Here is a 23455-nt window from a genome sequence, read left to right as displayed (position 1 = left end):
GAAGGGGAGAATTTCTTGCATTAATTAGCTATGTATACCATCACTGATTAGACAGCCACACTTAAAAGGTGCAGATTTTCTTTTTATTAAAAAGACAGTATGGCACAGATATAACTAGTGCAATCCTTTTAAATATGATTTCCATTAAATAATATATGATTTCTATATTTTCTTCCCCAAACATGACATCTTATAACAGCACAGTCATTATGGGATGCAAACTTATATGTATTCCTATTCTGCCAGAAATGAAAGTGAAACGACCACGGCACGTCTCCACAGGGACTCCCACTCTGCCTCAAGTTGTTTTGCGTCTTCAATGCCACAGGCACAACACAACAGAAAAATATCATTAGACTGCATGAGATGGATAATTAGTTTCATGGTACAGGCGTGTCTGAAAAACACTGCAGAACGCTGTTCCTCAGCGTGATGTCACCTGTTTTTAATAGGGTTTTCTGAAACATTGTTCGAGGCTCCCTGGAGTTAAAACACACCTGAAGATGATGAGACAGTGGTGAGCTCTGACTATAATAAAAGGTGCTGTTCTGGACAATAAAGCAACAGTAATGTGGCTCTTTTCTTTCTTTTAAATCCTTGTGCTCATAACCGGAAAGTTAAAAGGAAAAGGATTTATGCTCATTTAATTTTTATCCCTATAACATTTATGTCAGATTAGTTTTGTGAAAGAAGATAAAGAGAAAAAAATAGAAGTTTGATAAAAAAAAAAAGGTGTAAAAGAAAAGGGAAGAGAGGAACAATCCAAAACATTTGATTAATTGATGCGTGAGAGAATGAAAGGGAGCAAACCGTGTTTGAAAAGATGACGACAGACTTGCAGTGATAGGTCGATAGATATTCTTTGTGTCTCTGCCTCTTCCCATCAGGTCTGAAGGGGGAGATGAATCCTTGGTGGAGTCTACATCATATCAGCGGTGACAGAATGTCATTAACGCCACACCCACTCAGATGCCACTCTCTTTGTTGTGTTTAGAGCCCAGTGGCACAAGCAGACAAAAGCAAACAGATTCAAGCCTGTGGATAAAAGAAAATCTGATTCATAGCTGACTGATGGAGGAAAGGCTTTCCCTGGTGTCCACAACAGAGTGGGCTTTCTGAGGAAATATCAACCATCCATCACCATCTGCACAACTGTGAGAGGCTAAATTAATGGTGACCTTATGAGTGAATGAGGGAGAGCCATCTCCTGCACGAGGAAAGGAAGGTGTGTGTGTGTGTGTGTGTGTGTGTGTGTGTGTGTGTGTGTGTGTGTGTGTGTGTGTGTGTGTGTGTGTGTGTGTGTGTGTGTGTGTGTGTGTGTGTGTGTGTGTGTGTGTGTGTGTGTGTGTGTGTGTGTGTGTGTGTGTCTGTGCGTGCGTGCGTGTGTGTGTGTGTGTGTGTGTGTGTGTGTGTGTGTGTGTGTGTGTGTGTGTGTGTGTGTGTGTGTGTGTGTGTGTGTGTGTGTGTGTGTGTGTGTGTTTCGAGTGCTGAGAAGTGTCCATGAAAGAGTAATGAACTCCTCCAAATGATGCATCGGTCCCCAGTGGCTCTCGGAGATGCAGGGGAATTCAATCTCTTACGCAAGGAATATTGGTGTGACATTTCAGCAGAAACCGGTCGCCACCATCTGCTTCACAGAGGCAGCATGGCTTCCACCTGTGGTCCCGAGAGCGTGGCAGGAGCATCATGGGAGTCCCCCCCTGAACGTGGGTTGCTTAAAGGACCGCAAAGGTCCTGTTGTTGTGTCTCCACTCCACTGCACTCCCCATAAGCCTGGGGTATAGGTGCCTATTTGGTGCATCACTGCACACACAGATGTGAGTGGAATACAGATAGGTCGGCATGGGAGGACACCTCATCCAAAACCAGAACACGCATATTCACGAGTTCACATGGACGCACCAGCCGAGCAGCGCCGGCCTCTTTGGGGCACAATGGAGTCTTGCTTAGGTGTGTTTGCTCAATTGGAGTTGACGTGCAGCCCCGACTAATAGATTAGAAGTGTCTCGGGTGAGCAAATCTCTCCGCCTCTTTCCCTCCATTGCTCCTTTCTGTTCCTCACCAGTGAGTCCATTTCATGTGACATAGCTTGAAGGTTGGGATTTTAATCTTGGATGTGTGTCTTTGCTGCCAATTACATATTTTTGGAGTTAAATCATGGGATTGTTGCCCCGTCAATAAAACACATCAATAGTGACACACCAGCTGATTATGATTTGTAGCAAAGGTTTATCTTGATATCAAGTAGACATAATGCTCATGGACAGACACACAAAAACACAAATCTTACTGTTACAACTCTCGGAAAAAGTTGTAATAGCAAAAATAGACAGAACAATTCCACCCTCACATTAGCAGGGATTTGGCCCACAGGACGCTGTAATGATCCATAATGTGAAGCCATCTATCTGCATTCTTCTGATGTTTTCTCAGATTCACACCACTGCAGCTTCCAGTGGGATAATGATGAACATGAGGCAGTATCTCCCAGCTGGTCCCTCTTTCATCTTGGGTTGCTGAATCATCCACATCCACTTAAACAAATGTTCTCATGAGTGAATCCTATTACTTGAATTGAAAGTGATTTTTCATCTTTAATCGCCGTCAAATTAATCTAGATAGATAGATAGATAGATAGATAGATAGATAGATAGATAGATAGATAGATAGATAGATAGATAGATAGATAGATAGATAGATAGATAGATAGATAGATAGATAGATAGATAGATAGATAGATAGATAGATAGATAGATAGATAGATAGATAGATAGATAGATAGATAGATAGATAGATAGGTAGGTAGGTAGGTAGGTAGGTAGGTAGGTAGGTAGGTAGGTAGGTAGGTAGGTAGGTAGGTAGGTAGGTAGGTAGGTAGGTAGGTAGGTAGGTAGGTAGGTAGGTAGGTAGGTAGGTAGGTAGGTAGGTAGGTAGGTAGGTAGGTAGGTAGGTAGGTAGGTAGATAGATAGATAGATAGATAGATAGATAGATAGATAGATAGATAGATAGATAGATAGATAGATAGATAGATAGATAGATAGATAGATAGATAGATAGATAGATAGATAGATAGATAGATAGATAGATATTTACATGCTGGGCATTTGGCCATTTTTCGTTCTAATAAAAGGTGGCAGATCTGAGATTCATAGAAGCAAATAGATGTGGGCTTCACAAGAAATCTATGTTAACCCTTTAAACTGACAGCATTGTGAAGGCTTGGTCTTAATTACTTAATAAAACGTGACCCTCACAAAGTGCTATATAAACGTGTAATCTGTGAGGTTAAACATCTAGATTTATTTCTTTGAAGGCTGGTTATTGAAGGAGTTATGTGAATTTTTTTATTGTTCCGTTATGAACAGTTTCTGTGAAAAATGTATTTTAACAATAGTCCCCTCAGTAAAAAGACCGTGAAAGGCATCTCTCATCATGACTTACAATGCATTAAGTAACTCTGTGGCTCCCTTCAGTTCTTCTGAGCATTTTGGTGTCTTTCAGATCATTGTTTTGGTTTTATGGCCCATGACTTACTAAATTAATTGGCTCACTCTCACCCCTCATTGGTTTTGTTTCTGGATGCTGCAAAGAGCTGTTTCAGTGCAATTCTATTTTATTTATATAGCACCAAATCAAAGCAGAAATTATTTCAGGGCACTTAACATTGTAAAGTCTTCATAAGAACCTTCCAGCATTACAGAAAGGGAATACCATTGCCATGAAGGGGTGTGTGTGGTCTGAAACAGTGTTTAGGTAGCAATCGCTCGCCACATGCAAAATGAGTCTTGCCCACTTTTTTTTTTTACTTCCAACACATCAGCTTAAAAATCTGACTGTTCACTGACTGCCTAATATATCTCACCTCTTGACAGGAAGTATTGTAATGAGATAATCAATGTTGTTCACTTCACCTGTCAGCGGTTTTATCGGTGTACAAACGTTGTGTCTGCAGCTCGGTGCTAAAAAGATGATTTCAAACTGTTACTGTACAATGTAATTACTAGTGAAAAGGATGTATATTACTCTGCAATCACCAGTAAATTATCATTAGTTGCAGGTGAAAGCTGTTGTACTTGCATTTACCTCTCTAAATATCAGATAATACATTGTAATTTACCTTCATTCCAATACAATCACTTTTCATGACATCTATTTTACTCAGAAATCCCTTGTGGTTTTCAGCATTCCTTTAAAGTTCCAGAAGCCGACAACCATCTGGTAATGTTTATATTAACTTTTTAAACCAAGTGCCTAAAAAACATCCAGTATAAAAACATCCAAACTGTCAATGCACAGCAGCAACCAACATTTATCCGTCATGGGCAGACCTTCACCTTTATGTTTGCATACAAACCACGAAGTCGAGATGAGCTAAAGTGAAAAACACAGGGCCAGTCTATGAACACAGAGCTCAGTTTGTTTCCATAATCAGTCTCATTTAGACAGCGCGGTCCCTCCAGAGCGGCTGCAGCACTTTGCACAGTATAATTCTATCACCAGGTGGATTTCAAAGGCAATTAACCACACCACACAAGTTACATCACTGCAATTATAACAAATTTGCCAATTATCACCATTCACCAACACTACGGGGGAATAAATGTAGCCCTTAGTATTTAGGGAGTTGATGATCCACTAAGATAGATGGAGCAAAAGGGGAAGAGCGGGGGAGCAAATAGACTGAACGAGCTACAGTTCTAAGGAACAGAAATAGACTCATTATTCTGTTATGTTCACATCATGTCTTGCAATATGTTATCACAGCCTACTGCTACGTTCAGGAAACCAGTTTCCATCCAGAGCTTATCACATGTTGTGTGTTTTGCCTCTTGACAGCTGCACTGATGACATGTTCCACCAACAGCTGAATTTTCTTCTTGATCCAAGGATCTGTATTCTTGTTAAGACATAAATTTATTTTTGCCTTGACTGATGTGAATAATTTACCGAAGGTGGAAAACACTATTATTGCCTGAGTGCATTTTGCAGAAATTTTTCATCACCCAATGTCACGAGCCTGTGGATGAAGTCAGCTCGATAATCTTCCACCTCCACTCACATTTCCTGTAATATTCTTTCAAAACCTTCCACATAACTATTCTCTTTTTTTTTCTTCAAAAGTACACACCTTGAGATGCCAGGGTTCTTTGCGGTATTATTGACATCATCCCGTTGGGCTCAGGTGGACTGGCACTGAGGCTCTCAGACACTCCTGTTCACGCTGTACAAATCAAACTGTCTCCTCCGATGTCCTTGGCACATCGTGGAGGAAATTGATTCCGGAGGGAGGAAGTGACACACACACACAAACACACTCACTGACCACATGCACACATACTACCTGCACACAAAGTGCATATACGGTACATGCAAATACACACAAACACATCCCACACAAAGACAGACAGATCAGTGATCTATATGTGCCTCACCAACCATTTCTCCTCTCAAACTATAGTTTTAAAGTTTGGAAAAGTCGGATTGTGTCTGTCCTCTTCACTCGACCTCCCACCACCCATCCAAAAGTAATAATGGGTCCAAATTGGATCGGTCTGATTCTCTGTCACCTGTGGGAGTAGCGGTTTCTGAAATACCCGAAGTTCAATTTACTTCGAGCTGTGCGTGTGTGGTTTTGTGTCGTGGCCTGCATGTTCTTTCACACCCCGATTCTGGACTTTAGGAGACTTTCTGTTGACTGACATGCAGCTCCTCCATGTGAATATCCAGCACAGAGACGCTGTCTCATATTCAGCCTCCGTGTGGTAACCATCACCTCATTATCTACCAGCAGGACTTCTGATTTAGCTGCACTGCTTCTGAAATGCATTGAGTCACGCTGCAGGTACAGAGGAGTGTGGTGGTGGTGGTGGTGTGTGTGTGTGTGTGTGTGTGTGTGTGTGTGTGTGTGTGTGTGTGTGTGTGTGTGTGTGTGTGTGTGTGTGTGTGTGTGTGTGTGTGTGTGTGTGTGTGTGTGTGTGTGTGTGTGTGCATGAACGTTTGTCTGTTTTTCCAAGACCACTTTTAGACATTGATGATTTCATGCGTGATATAATAAACGTGTGCAGCCTATTACTGTAGTTCTTAAAGGACTTTGGGGAAATTACACACACCCCCCAATCCAGATAGTCTAAATGAAAAATTAATCTCAGTGCACTGTAAGGTTTGCACCCACCACTACTTTCCCAACATGCACTGTGGACTCAACTGAGTGAGAAAGATTCAGAGAAAGAATCCTTGATTCCTGGAAAAAGGAGGATGTAGCTGGATGGTTAGGTTGTAAATCACCTGTGCAGCTGAGTATATGTAGACAGATGTAATAGATAAAACCTCATTCCTCTTATGAAACTGCAGTAAATATTGCAGGACATGTTTTTCCTGGTACACCTCCCACAGTTATGGTACTGTGTTGAACTAATTATGGTAAAGTAAGGGGTTCATAAACCACTCCGAGACATAAAGTTTCATGGAATCACTCAGGCATCAGACATAAAAAGTCCTGAATTATACAGGCTTGTATAGTTAAAGGGTTTTTCTGTTACTGCTGCCTCTGTACCATCCAAACAAAACAGCCAAAGAAAGCCAAGACCTTTAAATACATTTACTGGCCTAGATAGATAGATAGATCGATAGATCGATCGATCGATAGATCGGTAGGTAGGTAGGTAGGTAGGTAGGTAGGTAGGTAGGTAAGATAGATAGATAGATAGATAGATAGATAGATAGATAGATAGATAGATAGATAGATAGATAGATAGATAGATAGATAGATAGATAGATAGATAGATAGATAGATAGATAGATAGATAGATAGATAGATAGATAGATAGATAGATAGATAGATAGATAGATAGATAGATAGATAGATAGATAGATAGATAGATAGATAGATAGATAGATAGATAGATAGATAGATAGATAGATAGATAGATAGATAGATAGATAGATCGATCGATCGATCGATAGATAGATAGATAGATAGATAGATAGATAGATAGATAGATAGATAGATAGATAGATAGATAGATAGATCGATCGATCGATCGATCGATCGATCGATCGATAGATAGATAGATAGATAGATAGATAGATAGATAGATAGATAGATAGATAGATAGATAGATAGATAGATAGATAGATAGATAGATAGATAGATAGATAGATAGATAGATAGATAGATAGATAGATAGATAGATAGATAGATAGATAGATAGATAGATAGATAGATAGATAGATAGATAGATAGATAGATAGATAGATAGATAGATAGATAGATAGATAGATAGATAGATAGATAGATAGATAGATAGATTTAGCTTGTAATGGAGTAGCTTTACTTTGAAAAGTCACTTCTGTGCGACTCTAACTAAAGCTGAACTATTATGAATATGTATATTTATGAGTTTCAGACATTTAGGACAATGCAGCACTTGATGCTGCCGTTCAGACAGAGAAGCCAGCTGCACCAGCGACTCCCAGTGAGGACGTCCAAGCTCTGCAGCAAGCTCTTAATTCAGATGAGGAGCAGAACGAAAGGCTGCTCGCTGAAAATGTCAGACTGAAGCTGCAGATTGAACGGTTCAGCAGCACTGAGATCAGTTGGGACAGAGGACTGGGACAGCTTATAAAGGCTCTGTATCCAAATAGGAGGAGGTGGATGAGCAGCTCAAGGGATACTAGGTGGTTGTCAGAGAGAAAGAGAAGGAAGTAACCTCCCTTCATCAAAGTCTCCACCAACGAACAGAGGAGACTGAAAGAGTCCGAGCTCGGGGGCAGGAGGAAACTTCAAGGGCCAAAGCTTCCTGGGAGGAGGAGGCCCAGAGGATCCAATCTGCCGATGAGAACAGCTGGAAGGTGCTAATGGTGGACTTTGAGAAAGCAAAAGACCCAACAGAAAAATGTGAGGAGCTTGAACTGAAACTGAAACTTAAAACAGCATCCTTTCCTTGTTTTGATTGTTTTTAATAGATCAGACATTAAATCGAACAAGCCTGTATGGAAGCTCTGCTTCAGCCTCTCTCTGTATATCACAATCATTGTAGTGTGGGGACTCAGGATCTTTAACATAAGGACGTCCCTTAAGAATTTTGTTTTAATTTGCATTTTCTAAGCAGCATCAGTCCATTAAGGAGCTGATTTCCATGAAACTTTTTGGCCATTTCTATCTACTGTAAACCTTTGAATTGATTTTCATGAGTCTTGGTAAAAGGTCAAATAGCTTTGCTAAGTCTTGGATTGAGCCATTTTGTCCGATCCATTAAAAGTCTGTGGGCACACTGTTGTGATTAAGATCCAGAAACATCTGTCTCCGCGGATGAGTCACTTAATGGCAGCAGACCAAAGGCTGCATTAAAAAGAAGGCCTGTTAATGGCGGCATTTATCTCAAATTATTGTCTTTCAGCAGCTCTTTCATGACCGAGTGCCTGTGGAGGGTTTCTGGCCGACACCCACGTTACCTGCTGGAGGTTTTGTGCAGGGTTACATATCTGTATGATGTGGTTGGATACAATATTTGATTTGTTGAAATGTTGTGTTTTTCTTCATTCAGAATAAGGTTTGAAAAATATTCAGTGCTCACAAAACTAAACTAAATGAGTCCTGATTATAATCAGGTCACACATTCATTTTCAAGATGAGAACTAATCAGTTTGGGGATCGCCAGACTTTTCTAACTGTGAGTGAAAGTTCAACATCTTCCAGACAGGTTGGTATAAAATGTAGAGCAGAAAATCTCAGATGATGAATGAGAATGAGTTTGGTGATTGCTGACTCTTTCACTAGCAGCATCATAAGGTTCACAGGTCCCCGATCTGAAACACAGGTAGCAGCATGAATCTCTGTCTGTCTGACTGACATCTCTCAGTGGATGTCCTCACACCACCTGGAAATCAACCTCCACAAGACCGAACTGCTCTTCCTTCCAGGGAAAGACTGTCCCACCCTCGACCTGACTACTACCTTCAACAACTCTGTTATCCCGACCCTGACTGATAAGAACCTCGGAGACACTCGACAGCCAACTCTCTCTTTCTGCCAACATCACTGCAACGACACGTTCCTGAAGATACATGCTGCACAACATCAGGAGAATACGTCCTCTTCTCACTCAGAAGGAGGCGCTTCATTAAATCTAGGCTCTGGTCCAGGCTCTGGTCCAAGCTCTGGTTCTGGTCCAGGTTCTGGTCCAGGTTCTGGTCATCTCACGTCTGGACTACTGTAACAGGTCTACCTGTTAGTACCATCCGACCTCTGCAGCTCATCCAGAATGCCGCAGCTCGACTGATCTTTAACCTGCCGAAATACACTCGCACTACTCCGCTCCTCCTCCTCCTCCTCCTCCTCCTCTGCTCCCTTCACTGGTTACCAGTAGCTGCCTGCATCCGTTTCCAAACATTGGTACTTGCGTACCGTGCTGTGAACAGATCTGGTCCAGTGTACATCCAGGACATGGTCCAACCCTACATCCCAGCCCGCTCCCTCCGCTCCTCCTCCTCTGCTCCTGCTCCTCCTCCTGCTCCTCCTCCTCCTCCTCCTCCTCCTCCTCTACATCCAGGACATGGTCCAACCCTACATCCCAGCCCGCTCCCTCCGCTCCTCCTCCTCTGCTCCTGCTCCTCCTCCTGCTCCTCCTCCTCCTCCTCTACATCCAGGACATGGTCCAACCCTACATCCCAGCCCGCTCACTCCGCTCTGCTTCTACCAATCAGCTTGTTGCTCCTCACCGAGCTAAACACTCTACAAAATCCCGACTGTTTGCTGTCCTGGCTCCTAAATGGTGGAATGAGCTCCATCGACATCAGGACAGCAGAAACTCTGAACATCTTCCACCACAAACTAAAAACACACCTCTTCAGAACAGTAGAACTTTAGTATCTTAAAATAGAACTTACTGATAGAACTTTGTAGTTTGGCTTTCTTGAAGAAATTGTATTTTCTTGATTCTTGTTGTTCTGGTTTTGAACCCTCATGGTTGAAATGAACTTATTGTAAGTCTCTTTGGATAAAAGAGTCAGATAAATGTAATGTAATGTAATATAATGTAATATAATGAAATGTAATGTAATTTATGGTTGTGACTGAAAAATCTTTAAAATCTTGGAATGGCCATGAAGACATCAATCACATTCATGACCAGATACCCTCAAAACGAACCACCTTCCCGTCTGACTCATCTCTAATTACTAATCACGGCTGGTTTGACCTCCTGAAGATCTCTGGAGGCAAAATATGTTGTTGGTCCCCATATGGCATTTACTTTATTTTCCCAACAAGCTGTAAAAAGCTGAATAAAGATGATAAGTTGAACCCTGACTGTTGACCCAGATGACCTTTGGGCAGTTGCTTGCTTCGCCCAGTTGTCAATTCAACCTGGGTGTTTATTAGAAAATGCTAGGAGGCTAACACGCTAAACTATGGTGGTGAACATTTACCTGCTAAATATTAGTATGTTAGCATTGTCAGAGTGCGAATTTTGCTGCGCTTGTATTTGTATTTAATTCAGAATATCTGTACTCTTAAATCTTGTTGCTAGAAATTTTCTTTTTCATCATAATGTTTCACTTTTTGCAGATTTGCAAAGAAGTCTATGTCATGTTGATAAGAACAAGACTCAAGATGGTAAGAAATACTTAATCTCCAAAAAAGAACAACTAGGTCTGTGTCCTGACCACAAACCCAAAAGAAAAAAAATCCAATAAGACTTTGATTTATATTTTTCTAATACTGGCATAAAACAATCTGCTCAGCTGTCCTTGTTTAGCACTACCTGTGTTTTGTGTACATGAGATCTGTAGGTGATAATTAGCTATGCCATGATCCAAGTAATGAGAGATTATTTTTGGAGATGTTCACAGATTAGGCACAGTGGGAAGACGAAGAAAGTGCGGGGAGAGAAAGAAAGAAGCACGCTGAAAAGATCCAATCTTCCCACTCTGTTTAAAGCAAAGAGATAGTAGCAGATGGTAATGTGCAACAACACGAAACGCCTGCTTAGTAACAGAGTTTTATATCACCAATACAGAGCAGACTGGAGAGGACGCTGGTGCTGCCAGCTTCAATAAGTTCCTCATTAGACACGCTGTCTCGTATGTTAGTGTAAAGTATGCTCACACGCGCACACACACACACACACACACACACACACACACACACACACACACACACACACACACACACACACACACACACACACACACACACACACACACACACACTTTAGTGTGTATTCCCTGTCAGCGCTGCATTAATAAGCTCAGTGTTCTTCCCACATTTTCGGCATCTTTTCACGCCCTTCCTCTCTCGTCTTTGTTCACAGCCATCGTGAAAAGAACCAAATAAACCCGGGCTTCTCTCATTTTTTAAACCTATTTTACATGAGAAAAGATTTCATCAAAAAGCACTCTTTTGTTTTGAAAATGAATGAATTGATAAATTGATATTATTTTATTAAATAATAAATTGATTAATCAACCCTGATTATGAAGTACACCTCTAAAAGCTTTCATGATTACAGTGTGACAAGTTTTTTTTAAAGTGACTTTTTTTCTTTCTGATTAATGAGTCACAAACATCAGCCTTGATGAAGACTGGACTGGTTGTTTAGGCCCTGTTGGTTACTGGTAAGGAGCAATGGCTAACCTCTAATGACCTGGGCTGCCGTCTGGGCTCAGCTGTGTGCCAGGCAGGCCCTGAGCTTTCCTTACATCTATCACCACAGTGAGAGGATAATGATACAGGCGAGCCAAAGGGAGGCAGCTCAGGGCCCAGACATCTCCATCTTCCTCCTCAGGAGTCACAGTGACCTACACACTCACACATGCAGAGCCCAGACTTTTGGACTTGGATGACATTGGCCAAATCTACTAAATCTCATTACTGTTTCTGCGATGCGTGCAGTCCTGAAGTACATTTCAATCTTCTCCTAAATTCTATAATTAATTTGCTCTGCCTAAGACAGACAAGATTTACTACTGTCCTCTTTTTGGCCTTTACATATTGAAATGTCACCTGTTTTCACTGTGAACTCCTTTAGTGATTTTCCATGCTAGTTGGGCACTGCAGGGGTGTTGAGGATTTGCTCCTGAAGGGAAATGGCTTTAAAGGTTTTGGCGTAAACAAAGGGGACTGATATAATTGGACTCTGAGGGTAAATAATATTTCAAATGAGAACTTCAGAAATACTTGGAAACGCTGGAAAAAGATTTCTCAGGATTTTACAAGTGAGCATGACCTCGTTGCTGAAGTGCATTAAAATGACCTCTGAGCCACTCGGTCACTCTCTTATCATGTTCTTATAGTCACAACTTTGCTCACAAGAAGATTCAGCTCAACATGATGATTTCTCATTTAAAGAACTGGTTTCAAAGTAAAACTGCTTTTTAAATCAAAAACTGACATCACTGTATTTCAATGTATTTGAGATGAAAAAAGAATGGACTTTCTGGAGCTGAAGCCCACTTGTATCAAATGGCTCTTTATCATCTACATTGAAATCAATGCCACTAAGTGAGTGTGCTGCTGAATTTCTGCAACTGCTATTGGCTCCAGTGACAGAGCTGTTTATGGGAGGCTGACCAGGAGTGGGGAGACAGGTACAAACTTCACTCCAACCCAGCGGAATAACAAAATTAGTTTTCTCCAGGCACTTTGAGACTTGACAGAAAAAGAGAGATATATGCCGGTTCATCTCCAATATTCATCTTCCAATTGTTCAGGCTGGAGACAAGACAAATTGCTTGCAGTGAATGATTTAAATGAAATGTAACAGTGAGAAAATAAAAACTAGAACTATATCTGCGTAATGTATTCTCAATAGAGAGTGGCAGCTGTGCCTCAAAAACTTTAAAGTGTTTTCTCCTTAATTCTCCTTCAAGGAAAGATAACTTCTGCTATGGGGGTAGATTTACAGTCTAGTTCGTAATAAAATGCTTTGAATAACTCCAACAATTACTGTTTTACAAACTGAAAAGGTGATGCAGCCAAAACATCGCATCTCGTGAGAACAAATTCATTCAACATGTCACCTCTGAATGGTTGTTGCTATGCCTGTCAAACTGTTTTAATATCGTGTCAGTCACAACAATAAACCGCTTGTTCCACCTTCAGGCTTACACGGGTTATCTCAGTCTAAGACACAGGAAGAGAATCTGGCCTCAGCTCTGCACATTAAAAAACAAGGAAGTATTTTATGTATTTTTTGTTTAATACATTTTGTTTTTACCACACATCTGAAGTATTGTTGCAACACCACAATTACACATCAAGACTCTTTCAAAAGAGATACAGCTGGAGTTACTTTAGACATATTTGATCACAACAAGTATAGCTGGAAGGTGGACTATAGTGTGACACTGTCTAAGACTGTAAACAACTACAGCATTCTCTGTTGTTTTTTGGGACAGATTTCGGCCTGTTTGGTGATGGTACACAGTGAGATATCATATTCAGGCTGTCCTGTACATTTGCTTTCTTTCTCATTGTGACGGACACATGGGTTAACACATTATTGCACTGAGCTACAGAGAGGCAAACGGTCGGACATCAGTGGAAGGAAGTAGACTTTTAGCCCAAAGGTTTCAGCACCCTGGACAGCTCCTGGCGCGGCCACATTGAACGAACAGCGTCATCCCACCTGGCCGGGTGTCCTCCACAAAACAGTGTCAGTGTACTGATTCATTCAGACTCTGTTCACTGGGTGAACTCCGACTCATGTTTGACAAGCTCGCCATGAGGGATTTGACTTTATGTGCGTAATAGTTCCTCAGGTTTACCGAGGGCACCTCTTTGATCCCCTCGTCGAAGTCACAGCTTCTCATTGCGATTTCCAGCTGTTTTTGTCTCTTGTAGAAGAGGGAGAATTTATTAAAAATGAGCGTAATTGGAAGCACAACAACTAAGATTCCGGCCAGGATGCACGCCGAAGCGGTCAGCTTGCCCGCTATGGATACCGGCACCACATCTCCGTACCCCACGGTGGTCATGCTGACGGTGGCCCACCACCAGCACGCCGGGATGGTGGAGAGATCCTCGCTGTCCTCTTTCTCTACCGTGTAGGCCATGACGGAGAAAAACGACACCCCGACGGCCAAGTAGAGAAGCAGCAGGCCCACTTCTTTGTAGCTGTTCCTGAGGGTGGCCCCTAAGGAGCGCAGCCCCGTGGAGTGACGGGCCAGCTTCAGGATGCGGAAAATCCTCATCAGCCTCAGCACTTGCGCAACGCGTCCCAGGTTGGCCAGCGTCGGGCTGCTCTCCACCACCAGGTTTATGAGGAGTGTCAAGTAAAACGGAAGTATGGACACCAGGTCTATAACATTTAGCGGGTGCTCGAAGAAGTGCAGGAGATCTGGTGCCACCACGAACCTGGCCAGCAGCTCCAGAGTAAACCAGCCGATGCCAAAGTTCTCCACAGTCTCGAAGCGTGGGTCCTCTGTGGGCTGCCCCTCACTGTCCAACAGGCTGAACTCGCTCATGCTGTTCATGCACATAGTGGCTATGGACCCAAGCACCACCAGGATGGAGAGGATGCTGATGATCCGGCTGGCCACGGAGTAGCCAGGGTTATCCAGTATTAACCAGAGGCGCCTCCGCGCGCTCCCGAGCAGCTGTTTGTCAAACTTGGTGGCGTCGTTATAAAACTCCAGCAGCTCATCGAAAGATGAAGTGGTGCTTCCTTCATCGCTCCGCTCATCCCAGTCCTCCCGGTCCTGGTCCATTTTTCTACAGTGGTAGGCGCTGCTGCAGCAGGAGTCAATGAAGAACTCGTTGATGCCCCAGTACTCGATCTCCTGGCTGAATGAGAAGATGCACAGCTCGGCCATGACGTGCAGCCGCCCCGTGTTGTAGAAATTCAACACGTAGGGGAAGAGTGACGGGTTCCTGTCGAAGTAAAATTCTTTCTCTGTGTCGTCGTAGTCGTCGCACAGCTCCAGGATGGACTCTTTGGACTGGCAGTGCAGTAGACGCGCAAGCCTCGTCTCGGGGAACCGGGAGAGAGTGTCCGACTGGAGACGCTTCTTGAAGCCGCCCACGTTAATGCGGATCGCGGCATTGTCCTCCATATGAGCCCCGCCGCCCGGTTCCCCCAGGACCTGACCTGTCATGTCTGGAGAGGGGGACACACAGACGCATGGCGCACAGAGAGCAGCAAAGAGAAGGCGACAGACCCAGTTGACCCAAAGAGGAGGACATATAGAAAGAGACAGCCGGCACAGAGAGAGACACGCACAAAGAAGGGAAGAGAGGAAGTTATTTTGAACTATAGAAAGCTTTTATCCTTTAAATTAATACCACACTTGTTTTAAAGGTGGAAGACAAAAAACGGACGAATCTTTGTCAGAACCACGTGTTTGTGCGACATTATAGATAATTAAAACAAGAGTAATGATTTCCAGCCGTGGCTGCGCTGAAGCAAAGACACATGTAAGAACTTACTTTAAAGCGCGTCCACTTCACCGAATCCTCCTACAAGACGCTGCATTTCCACTCCACTGATGGCACATTGCAGTTTGAGGACAACCTGTGGACCTGTAATAAACGCGGAGACCTCTGTGCCCTGGATTCTCCGGGATCGGGAGGATTTTCAGAGGAGGAGGAAGCCTCGGCACGATGTCAAATATATAATTTTGCCTCCGGACAGATTAATTCACGTTCCTTCCTCAGATGTACCCGGAGGCTTGTTGTAGCTGGCTGTCCTCACATCCTGCATCCAGCGGGTTTCACTCCTCCTTCAGCCGCAGGTATCACTACGTTTAATAGGCTACAGTAGATTGTGGGAGCCATATAGGAACTGATACACGCCCTGGCAGCCGCTTTTGTTTGTGCGAGGGAATTCCTCTCTCTCTCTCTCTCTCTCTCTCTCTCTCTCTCTCTCTCTCTCTCTCTCTCTCTCTCTCTCTCTCTCTCTCTCTCTCTCTCTCTCTCTCTCTCTCTCTCTCTCTCCTCCTCCTCTCTATCTGTTGCTGCGCAGCAACACGTAGCTCTCCCTCTGCACCGCCTTCCTGAAGTGATCTGAGCATCACGGTGCTGAGGGGCGAGGCGCAGCTCCGTCACCAACTGACGAAGAAGCCCAAACCCTCCAGACAGAAAGATACAGGTAGGTTACAACAACAGCACCTGAGAACAGCAAAGCTTTTACTGCGTCACTGTGAAGCAGCCAGCAACTCCAAGGCCATATAGACCTGTTGTTATTACAGTGATGCAGTTGGAGGTTAAAACAACAACAACAACAACAACAAACATTATTGTAATATCATCCAACAAAATGGCACAAAAGACATCAGTTCCTCAAAAGATCATTATGAAAAAGATTTATTCATTATAATTGCCAGAGATTGTTGCACTTATACAACTGACTGACAGAGAGTCAGACGGTAACAATGGATCTGTAGAGATATGGTATGTTTGTGTACAGTATGATGAGTAAAGGTATCCGGACTTTCATATCCACAGTATTTATCAAGCTCCAAAAATGTCCAAAAACGGTGTCTTCCACTCGACTGACGGTGCCTCGTAAACACACACATGTTGAAACTGACAGTTTGCTAGAAGAAGGATATGTAGTTAAAGTTGAAAGTCTCCAAACACCAAACTGAGATAACTCTGGTAACATCCTCAGTCTTCACTCTTTAAGGGGAACCGAGTCAATAGAACCAAAATTCATGTCCAAAATCTCGAGACTGTCCTTTGACATTACACAAAAATAAAACCAAACCCGTTGGATATCAGAGAAACTCTCCGAGTCTCATCAATACATCATATATCAGAGTGAAAGGGCTGTTGTTGTTTTTGTATATTAGTATAAAGGTTTGTTACCAATGCTTTCACGTAAAGGTTAGAATTGATTGTCAAATCTACAGTCCCTGATTAAACACATTCCTTGTCATGCAGTGTGGATCAATAGAATTAGAATAACCCATGCCAACGTCTCCTCACTCGAAACGCTGTTTTCTAATCGTTAATACAGAGTATGTAGTTTGAAACACATGCTTTCAACAATGGCTGCCGCCTCCACCTCCACCACCTGAATCTCCTTTTACCAAGTCAGAGGCGACATCATTAACAGCCCCGTCTGACAGAATATAAAGTCGCTGTTGGAGCTGTGGCCTTGCAGAGCAGCGTTGTTTTTATTGATTAAGCGCTGAAGGTTTTGTCTCACACATCCCACCGTGTCTAATGAAGGTGATAGCGCCTGCAGGCAAAAGCTGCCTTACACAAATTCTCCGGGGCGAATGCTTGTTAGTTTACCATCAGTAAGCTCTTTATCGGGAGAAATCTTGCACATCAGAAAGCTATAATGCAGGTGAATTGTTCTAGTCCTTTATGGCAAGTGTAAACTGCTGAATCAATGAAGTGGACAAACATTAGAGTCCTTGTGGTTTGTGCTGTTTGAGCATTTGAAAAATACACGTGGCCCGTTTTCTGTCCCAGCACAAACTCTTAAGCCGCCGCGATAAAGGTCACAGCTCTTCCAATTCATTCTGTTGAATAAGAAGACCCAACGTGATGGCTGTTACAGCAGCTACTGCTCCCTCAGGCAGTAAACACTGTGATCATTTCAGTGTCATTTACTGGCCGTCCTGTTTAAGAACATTGAAAATACATTTAGATCATTGACAGCACTTTCCTACTTTCTGTATTGTGTTGCAATGCTTGTTTGAAAATGTGACCACAGGGCCCAGGCACCAAGTTTTTATGCCTAAATAAGATCTTTCACTTCCAGATCTTTACGCCGAGGCAGGAAGCACATTAATATTTCATCACATTTTTTTTTTCTCCCAACAATTGGAGCTTTACAGGAGCATGTGAACCCCTGAGAAACAGATTGGATCTTTGCAGTTGTATTTACGCACAGCATCTTCATTGTGGATGATCGTGAGGGTTTAACGTAACCCATGCTCTTCAGGTACTCCAATCATGATGGTATTATACATCATCTTCAGGTCCTCGGCACCCGCACATGGCAGCTTTGGAGGATTTTGTAAGCTTAACGAGCGTTCGCAGGCACCCACTCTCTGCTGATTACAGTGTTGGGAGTTTTCCGATGAATTCTTCTCACTTGTGGGATTCATGTGTGTGTTTATGGGAATGTTGTGCTGTGATTATTATCCTGTTTAATGGGATTGAGTGCCTCAGTATTATCCTCTGCTCACCGTGATTCCTTCATGATCTGTATTATTTGAATATTTCTCAATATATTGTCCCTCACTGTGCAGGAGTGCCTTTTAAATCCCGTGTATTCAACAGCGTCTGTACTACTGCATTAGGAAGGCTTTCAGATGTCTGTGTTTTAGGATTAGGTGGCAGCCAGTGTTTATCGTTTACCTGCTGTGAAATGCTAATATTCAGATATCTGATTGAGGTGAAAATAATAGGTGTCTCCTTGCTCTGCGAGCTCCATCAGTCCTGAATGGTATCTGTGACAGCACACGCGCACAGCACACCTCCTCAGATTTCATTAGCGTGGGTGAAGAAGCTTGATGTTTTTAATAGCAAATGTCATCGGGGCTTTGTTCAGGATTACTGAGGTGGTTTGTTCTGAATTATTTGTGATAACAGATTATCATCTGCAGATTATTCACTTTCTGCTTTTCATTGAAGCGGGCTGCTATCGGTTCATTTGTCTCCCACATGGTTGCGTTTAATTTGCCACGTTGTGGGGAAGGAACTTTTCTTCATAGCTTATTCTTCTACGGGTCTCTTCAGATCTGCTTTCTTAGTGATTGCAGGCCTTGCTTTTCAAGCAAAATCCTTCAGTTTCATTTTATCAGTGCAAGTTTGCTTAATTGAATAATTAGAAACAGCCATTGTGGAACAAGCTTTCAGTTCCAGTGCATTCATGTAAAAATACTCCATTACATGTCTGTCCAGTCCAGATGCTCTGGCCATTTTATGACATTTTCAGAACATTAGTCCTGATGCATTTTACTGTGGTAGCAGATCTAGGTGGAGCTAACTACACCAGAGTTCCAGGTAAATTCAGTGTGAAGCTGGTCTGGCCCTCTTCAAAGTATCACACCATAAATCTGTTCAGTGAAGTGACTTATGGCAGAGCAAAGACGAAAGAATTCTTCTGTCAGAAATTGGACTTTTCTCTAATTGTTGGTGTTTTTTTAATTAAATGGTTACCTTTACCACTAGGCGTTAACAATCTATGACATCTGAAATATGACAGCCAGTCACTGTTTATTAAAGGGTTGGGAGACACTGGATTAATCTGTAACAAATTGCATTTCACAAGATCATCATGTTGTTTCATATAAAATCTTAAACTAAACTCATTATCAATGGTGTCAAACAACTGTACAGGAGTGAAATGTACAATAAATCACTCTGAAATGAAGTGGTAAGCACCAACAAATGTAAATACTCAAGTAGAGGACAATACTATAATAAATGCACATGTCCTTAGTTACTTTCTATGACTACAAACAACAATTTAAAGATAAAGACAAAACTGAGTCTCAATTCTTTTTTACTTTTTCTGTTGAACTGCAGTTCAGTCACCTTTTCCACTTCTGGCTGGTTGTAACAAGCAAAAAACGATGACAAAAACAAGTCTATTCAGAACCTTTTTGGTGTCAATAAAATGCCTCCTGCATTTTCAATTTCCAGCATTTTGATTCTGCACACTCCTGGCAAGCTTTCATTCACATCTCATATCTTTTGATGGCGACTTTTGCAGAACCTCACTATAAATTCAATCATAAGAAAAGAGACAGCTTTATTGTTGTCTCAGCCTCGACAGCTGAACAGTAGATGAAGGAAATAAAACGTCTTCGGCATCAAAATGATCTATGGCTTGGATTTCAGGCTTTGACCTTAAATCACAAGAAACAAGTTATTGTGTTTGCCTTCAATGGATAATTCATTTTGAATGAAACAGTGTAGATTGACTGAAGTCAAAGCAGCTTTGGTGAAAGTATATTTGAGTCATTTCCAGAGTACTTTGAGGACAATAGTGTCTGTGTTGAGACTGGGATTGGAGGTAAAGCTTTCATAATGAGAAACCGCTCTGAGCTTTTAAAGGACTAATCGATTACAGAGTTTTTTCAACCATTTGGTCAGTTTCAAGTCTTCCTTTTCAAACCTCATATTCAGTGATAATACCCACATGGTCAAGAGGATTCGGCCCATTTATCCCTTCGGAGAGATATTTTCTAGAGTTTTAGTGAGTGAGTTTGAAGGAGGTAAAAAATGGGAAGATAAAGAGTGGATGGAGAAGACTGAATGAGAAGAAAGTATGGATGCCGTTATATCTGTCTCTTCTCTCCTTCAAAGCCTGAGGTGCAGGCTCAAGTGAGATTGTGTAGGAGTTTTTTGTGTCGACTAAATCTGTTGCTCCCTATCTTTTGCTCTGCTGCCTTTATCTTTCTCTCTCCTTGCTTTGCTTTCTTTCCCACTCCCTTGCCTCCCTCGTGTGTCTCTCCTAACATTTTATAGCTCCCATTTCCCCCCCCCCCACATATATCTTTTATTCCTCACTTGTATTTCCTCACTTCAACCCTCCAACATCTTTCTCCATCAGAGGTCAAGGTTCAACAATGTGTTGACCTCATCCTTGACTGAAAACATCAGGGTGTCATCTGAAGCCTCGCCGGGGGACTCCATTACCGCTGGGGAGAATGCCAAGGCCCTCTATCTGTGACAAAAGTTGCCCATTAATGCTCACTCGGATTCCCTGCCAGCACTGATGGATGAACCAGCAGTGTCCTGAGATATTTGTAGAAATAGTAAAGAGGGGGAATCTGTTTAGTCATGTTATTCCAACATGAGAAATAAAATGTGCTTACAATCGTCTTCCCTCTTCCACTTCACACCACAGTAATCACATCAAATGGGTCTTGATTATCGTGGCAGAGAAAGCTGGCTGACTCAGGACGGAGAGCAGACAGAGACGGAGCACGATGAATACAGATGGAAACTAGAGACTCTGATTCTCCAGCTTTCAGCTCGGAGAGTCTGAGTGTGAATTTAAGGACAGTAATTATCCATATGACCTGTTAAGAAATGAATAACCTGAATTTATCTGTCTGCGTGGTTTACATGATGAACACAAATTGGCTTTGATATCCAGCATTAATGTTAACAGAAGCAACCTGAATACAGAAGCAGCTCTGTGACAGTAATTGGAACACTAACATCTTGTGCAAAAGGTAGATGTCTGCCCACACAAGGAAATGGACCTGCATTGGCTACTAGTAATTTATTTCTGTGTTTCAGCCTTATCTGGTTCTGACAGTCCAGTGGGAGCCGGTCCACTGTGTCCTTCAGATTCAATAGAACTTGACATTTTACTGACCGTCCTCTAAACGTTGGTAATGAAAGAACTTCTAATATTGAGACGTTGTTGACTCCTCTTTTCATTTTCTTCGTTTTAATCTGAAACATAATTGTTGCTCAGGGTTATACAACTGCAGCCCAGTGTCACTAAACTGCAACTCTACACTGTGGCACCGGCCCTGGAAACTGACTGGACGCCCCTGATGCTGCCACCACCTGCATGAGAAGGTGATGGTTGTTAGTCTTGTTTCCATCAGATTTTCTGTATGAAATGACTGTTTAAACATCTTGTTGGAAAGTCAATCAACAAACCATATAACGACGTAAAATGACCACAAACAGGCTCGATACATTCGGAAAGATGCGCAAAACAATCAACACAGATATTTTTTTAAAAACACAAAATGATGCAAATCAACCAGAAAGACAAAATGACTACAAAGCCTGCTTTCACTGTATGTAGGAGGGGTGGGGTGTGTGTGTGTGTGTGTGTCCCATTTAAAACCATCTGGTATTGGATGTCTAGATGTTTCATCAAACTGCAGTAGATTCTCACTAATTTTCTCATATATATTCCACAACATGTACAACATACCTGAAGCTGGAGGCCGTCACTAACAATGCATCTCATATGGAGATCATGATCTTAGTTCCTTTGGAATATGTAATGTAATTCTGTGGTCATAATACAAATACACATCATATCAAGGTGTGTGTGTGTGTGTGTGTGTGTGTGTGTGTGTGTGTGTGTGTGTGTGTGTGTGTGTGTGTGTGTGTGTGTGTGTGTGTGTGTGTGTGTGTGTGTGTGTGTGTGTGTGTGTGTGTGTTTGTGTGAAAAGTCTATGTTTGAAAGAAAGCAGCAGCACCATCTGCACATGATAGTTTTGCTTATGTTGAGAACACATCACACACCACAACAAACCAGCATCCATCATTCTTCCATTCACAGAAAAGGGACTGAGGATCAGTGAGATCCCACAAAAGACAACACAACAGTGTATGTATCTCAGTTCATCCCTTTGACCGGGACGTGCCCACAGCTGGACCCTTACTGAGTGAATGGAGATCAGACCCGGTTCTCCTGATGAAGCCGGCCTCGTCTGCATCATTTGTTTGTTATGATGATGCTTTTTTTTTTTTTTTTTTTGTCTTCCTTTCAGGTGCTGAGGTTTCCAAAACAGATGATGAAGAGCGGATAGGAATAAATTAGCAAATTCAGACACAATGACACACCTGTTTACCAAGCTGACAACAAGCTGTTTTACATCAGATGCTGTGTCTTCTCAGCTGATTGCCACTCAGATTTCCCTGCAGTCCTGTATGTGACCAGCAGGTGGCAACGTGTTTAACAACAATTAGAGCAAGTTTTTGTTTAGTTTTTTATTACGGAAGACTAATTGAAGTAATAGGTTCAATTGTGTTTCAACACTGGTGCCCCACCTTTAATATACATAATGACGCAGTGAACCAAAGTGAACAGGAAGGCCCTGGTGTTTGTATTCCTCAGATCTCTCGCTCTCTGTAAAGATCACATAGTGTACAGATCAAAGACCCAGAAGGTTTAATACTACAGCCAAGCAGAAAATGAAATTCACTTTCCATTTTAACCCAAACACTATAAATGTTCTGGCCATGTGGCCGTTTCATTCGTCCTTGAAACACAATTTTCAAGCAGGAAGCACAACATGCAGGAATCAGATCCTGATATGACTCCAGCGTTTCAAATTATAGATTGCATTCTTTTAATTTCTACCCTACATCGTCCGCTCAATAAAGTGACATCACAGTTTAGTATCAAAGTAAATGAACAGATGTGCTGATTTCTGCGTCAAGTTGCACCGCTGCCTGGAGCGCTTTAGATGCGCAACAGGAACTGAACCTGTTCCCGTATGCCTCCTTCAAATGCAGACCATAGTGTCGTATATCAGAAGATTCACTGCCAATGAATGTGAGCACATAGGGTATTGAAAAAAACACTTTTCATTCCGCTGCGTTTAATCGAAGATCGTTTTCATCAGCTGGTAACGCTTCCTCCAAATTAAATAATGAAGGTAGCCTTTGAAACATTAAAAACAATTACCTCTTCCAGATGCATTTAAGAGTTGGTTAATTGTCCCCAACTGTACTTGAAGCCATCACAAACAACTGATCCGGTTGACAACAATGAGGAATTTTTCTGT

At 42.3% G+C, this 23455-nt stretch overlaps 1 protein-coding gene across 1 annotated transcript; it reads right to left on the bottom strand.

The window, feature by feature from the left end:
• Positions 1-13047: 13047 nt before the first annotated feature.
• On the bottom strand, positions 13048-15950 carry LOC138635939 (potassium voltage-gated channel subfamily S member 2-like). Its single transcript, XM_069723678.1, has 2 exons — positions 15429-15950; positions 13048-15099 (listed from the first exon to the last, which is right to left on the bottom strand). The coding sequence occupies exon 2, from the start codon at positions 15095-15097 to the stop codon at positions 13658-13660; it is 1440 nt and encodes a 479-aa protein (XP_069579779.1). The 5' UTR covers positions 15098-15099; positions 15429-15950; the 3' UTR covers positions 13048-13657.
• Between the last annotated feature and the right edge of the window lie 7505 nt (positions 15951-23455).

This window comes from Brachyistius frenatus, unplaced genomic scaffold (genome assembly GCF_029030835.1).
Source record: "Brachyistius frenatus isolate BFR_SWC_R1_liver_20210118 unplaced genomic scaffold, ASM2903083v1 Contig_340, whole genome shotgun sequence".
NCBI lineage: Eukaryota > Metazoa > Chordata > Actinopteri > Embiotocidae > Brachyistius > Brachyistius frenatus.
This window is presented reverse-complemented; position numbering and strand designations above follow the sequence as displayed.